Here is a 3397-nt window from a genome sequence, read left to right as displayed (position 1 = left end):
GGGTAAAAACCACGGGAAAAAGTAGAAGAATTTCACTATGAGAAAATATGAATTACAACTTCTCTCAATCTAACAAGGAGAAAATAATGACAATTCTATCTTGATAAAAAAGGAGAAAACAACTCTCAAGAAAACTCTCTAAATTTTCTAGTATTGGGAGAAAGCTATAATGTTTTGGGATGGTTTTGAAGCTAAATGGGTTAGGATATTTATAGTTGAAGCTTAAGGACTAATCTTGTAAATACCCTAAAGTACAATGACTAAAATATGCAATTTTCCATGTTATTTTTCAACCATTATTGGTGCCAACTATCAACCATTATTGTTGCCAACTTTCAATATATTATTCAACAATTATTTGGTGAATCATTGATGCCAACTAGCTTGGTAAATTGCATGACAACTAATAAAGAGAGCTTGTCGAATTTCATTAACTGAGACGTTACTAACCAATACATTTCGCTCCCCATGTCTAAGCATAGGGCAAGGAAGTTTGGACAGTGGTGCTCGCAGATTATTTTCAGCCACAAATAAATCACAAAAATAGTAAACAACTAGCTGCTTTAACGAGCTTGGATCACTAACCCAATCTCAAAAATAATTTGAATTTAATGGTAAAATTGAAAATATGTTTTAAGTTAGTTTTATCATACGTAAATTTATGCATATGCCAATCTTTTATCTTTTTTATTTAAATTAAAATTATGTATAAATTTAGGTCTTCATCCGACTGTCCCTTATTAATTAAAATTCTTGGATGTGTTAATTATGTTTATACCAAAGCAATGATGTTAGTAATAATAATCATAATAAATATCAAACAGAATAGTGATGTATAGTATAATAACAGTGTTAGTCCTTAAAAACTATATCAATTTAGTTCGATTCCGAAACAATTCAAGAAACCCATTATATTTTAAAAAAATTATATCCTTTTAGTTTTTGTTATCTTAAAATATTATATTACTCTCTTGTTACTCTTTTGGTATACTGACAATTTAATAATAGTTTTGACCTATAATTAACTGATCTTAGATATTTTTTTTTCATTTTTGTATATTTGTAACAACATATGATTTTTTTTATATCTTAAAAATTTATTTTATCTGATAAAATGTTTATTTCACACAAAGTACCCTTAATTAGTACACTTTAACCAACTAAACGATAAGTTGGCTTTGCAAACAAATGATTAGCCCTCGGCAATGAGAGGCCGAACTTCTCGGTCATGTCCAGTTCGTTAGGCAACATACCATCAGGCAATTCCCAGTCGAAGCAATGGACTAATTGAGCTATAATCAAACGCATGGTGGTTAGCCCTAATAGCATTCCGGGGCACCCTCTCCGACCAGCTCCGAAAGGGATGAGTCGGAAATCATGTCCTCCGAAATCAATCTTGTTGTCCTCGAATCTTTCCGGAAAGAACTCTTCTGCATTGTCGGACCACACTTTGTGGTCTCGCCCCATGGACCAAGTATTCACCATGATTCTCGACTTCTTCGATATGAAATATCCGTCAACGATGATATCTTCCGTCGACTCGTGCGGGATTAAAAAGGGCGCCACCGGATGTAACCTAAAACTTTCTTTGATGATCATATCCAAGTAAGTAAGTTTCGGTAGATCCGACTCTTCTACCATCCTATTCCTTCCGACCACCCTATCTAGCTCTTGCTGAAGACCGAGCATTACTCGAGGATGCCTTACGAGTTCCGAAAGTGTCCACTCAATGGCCGTGGTTGTAGTGTCTAACGAAGCTGCCACCATGTCCACCATTATGGCCTTTATGTTTCTCCTATCGATTATGGACGATTGCTCATTATCTTTAGGGTTCACGGTATCCAACAACGAAACCATCACATCAACAAAATCAGTGTAAGGTTTTTGCACCTTGTGTTTAGTCCCTTGTTCATGTTGATCGATTATTTTGTCGAAAAATTCGTGAAGGCCTTTACTCGCCCTCTTAAGCTTTCTTGCTAGTCCCTGCAAAGGAGGAGAATGACTTATGTGAATACGACTGTAAGGACCAACACAAAATTTTATGTTAGGAGTAATGGATTTATAAAATTTTAAGAGAGGCGATCGCCCCAACCCTCCCTCGCCTAGGTCCATTCATGATTATAAACAAGGTGAACCAAGTAATAAGCTATTTGAGTTCAATTCAATCAAAATTTGGTTAACATTTAATACGGCTCAATGAGGAATTTAGAAAAATATTAATCATCATCTTTCGAATTTAGTCAAATTCGATTTTGAACCTTCTAAGTCAAACTCGACTTGTCTTGTATCCAGTCCTGTAACGTGAATACTAAAACATACATCAAATATGGTAATAATAAAACAATAATGAAAGAAAACTATTAACCTGAAGGTCAAGTGGAGCGAGGAAAGGAACAAAATCCGATAGATTAAAAGCTCCAGCAATGTTCATGACTTCTTCGATTAACGGCTTGAATTCGATTTGATCATCCATGGACCGTCCGAAAATAACCCTATACATGATCACTTCGATAACCTTACCGACCTGCCGGCTAAGGTCCACCGTCTTACCGCCTTCCGCCGCCTTCCTCACCGATTCAACCAACGAGGCAACCTCTTGCTTCCTCACCGGTGCAAAAGATTCAACTCTCGAAGCGCTCAGAAGATGCAAACTAAACCATTTTCGAACAGTTCGCCAATAGGGACCGTACTCGGAAAAAACCACCCCCTTGGGACCGTACGTCAAGTACTCGGACGCTCGGATTTTAGGTCTGCCGGCGAAAATGGCGTCGTGGGTCTTGAGGAAGAGCTCAACGGCTTCAGGTGACGATACTACAATCGTCGGTACGTGGCCTAACATTACGGACATTATGGGTCCGTATCTCTCGGCGAGATGGTGAAGAGTTTGGTGAGGGAGCTTTCCGATCATGTGGAGGTTACCGATTATCGGGAGGGGGAAAGGACCCGGTGGCGTTTTCCCGCCATTTTTGAGGCGGTTTCGTGACCGGAATAAGTAGAAAAAGGAACAGAGAGTTCCGAAGAGGATCAAGAGCAAAGCTAAGGTTGAAGAAGACATTTACGAGGGAGATGAAAATTCCGATGGCTGATGAAGAGACACCAACTAGATAGCTACTATATAGCAGAGCGATGAGATACGACAGGATCTGCATGTTCTTTTTAAAAAAATAATTGTCACGTCCTTTTTTCTTTTTGTCGCCAAAATTCAGCCACAAAATTTACTAAAATAATTTTTAAAAATTTTTATTTTGAAATATTTTAGTCCCAACATTTTAAAAAATTGTTGATATTTAATTAAATAATTAATTTTAACTTTTTTTTAAACATTTTGATTCTTAATGTTTCATTTTAAAATAAAAAGATTTTTTTAGAGCGTTAATATTTGTTAACTAATAATTTA

At 36.5% G+C, this 3397-nt stretch overlaps 1 protein-coding gene across 1 annotated transcript; it reads right to left on the bottom strand.

Annotated features, from left to right (window-relative positions):
* Nucleotides 1-1135: 1135 nt before the first annotated feature.
* On the bottom strand, nt 1136-3061 carry LOC120142679 (cytochrome P450 CYP736A12-like). Its single transcript, XM_039157203.1, has 2 exons — nt 2366-3061; nt 1136-1983 (listed from the first exon to the last, which is right to left on the bottom strand). Exons 1-2 carry the CDS (start codon nt 3053-3055, stop codon nt 1153-1155), a joined length of 1521 nt encoding a protein of 506 aa, XP_039013134.1. The 5' UTR covers nt 3056-3061; the 3' UTR covers nt 1136-1152.
* Nucleotides 3062-3397: the final 336 nt, after the last annotated feature.

This window comes from Hibiscus syriacus, unplaced genomic scaffold (genome assembly GCF_006381635.1).
Source record: "Hibiscus syriacus cultivar Baekdansim isolate YM2019G1 unplaced genomic scaffold, ASM638163v2 tig00110831_pilon, whole genome shotgun sequence".
In the NCBI taxonomy this organism is placed as follows: Eukaryota; Viridiplantae; Streptophyta; class Magnoliopsida; order Malvales; family Malvaceae; genus Hibiscus; species Hibiscus syriacus.
This window is presented reverse-complemented; position numbering and strand designations above follow the sequence as displayed.

Excerpts from the sequence above, each read along its gene's own strand:
- LOC120142679 (XM_039157203.1), bottom strand. The coding sequence starts at position 3,055 with ATGTCTTCTTCAACCTTAGCTTTGCTCTTGATCCTCTTCGGAACTCTC. Across the intron at positions 1,984-2,365 it reads TCGCTCCACTTGACCTTCAG|GGACTAGCAAGAAAGCTTAA; the intron begins GTTAATAGTTTT and ends CCTCCTTTGCAG.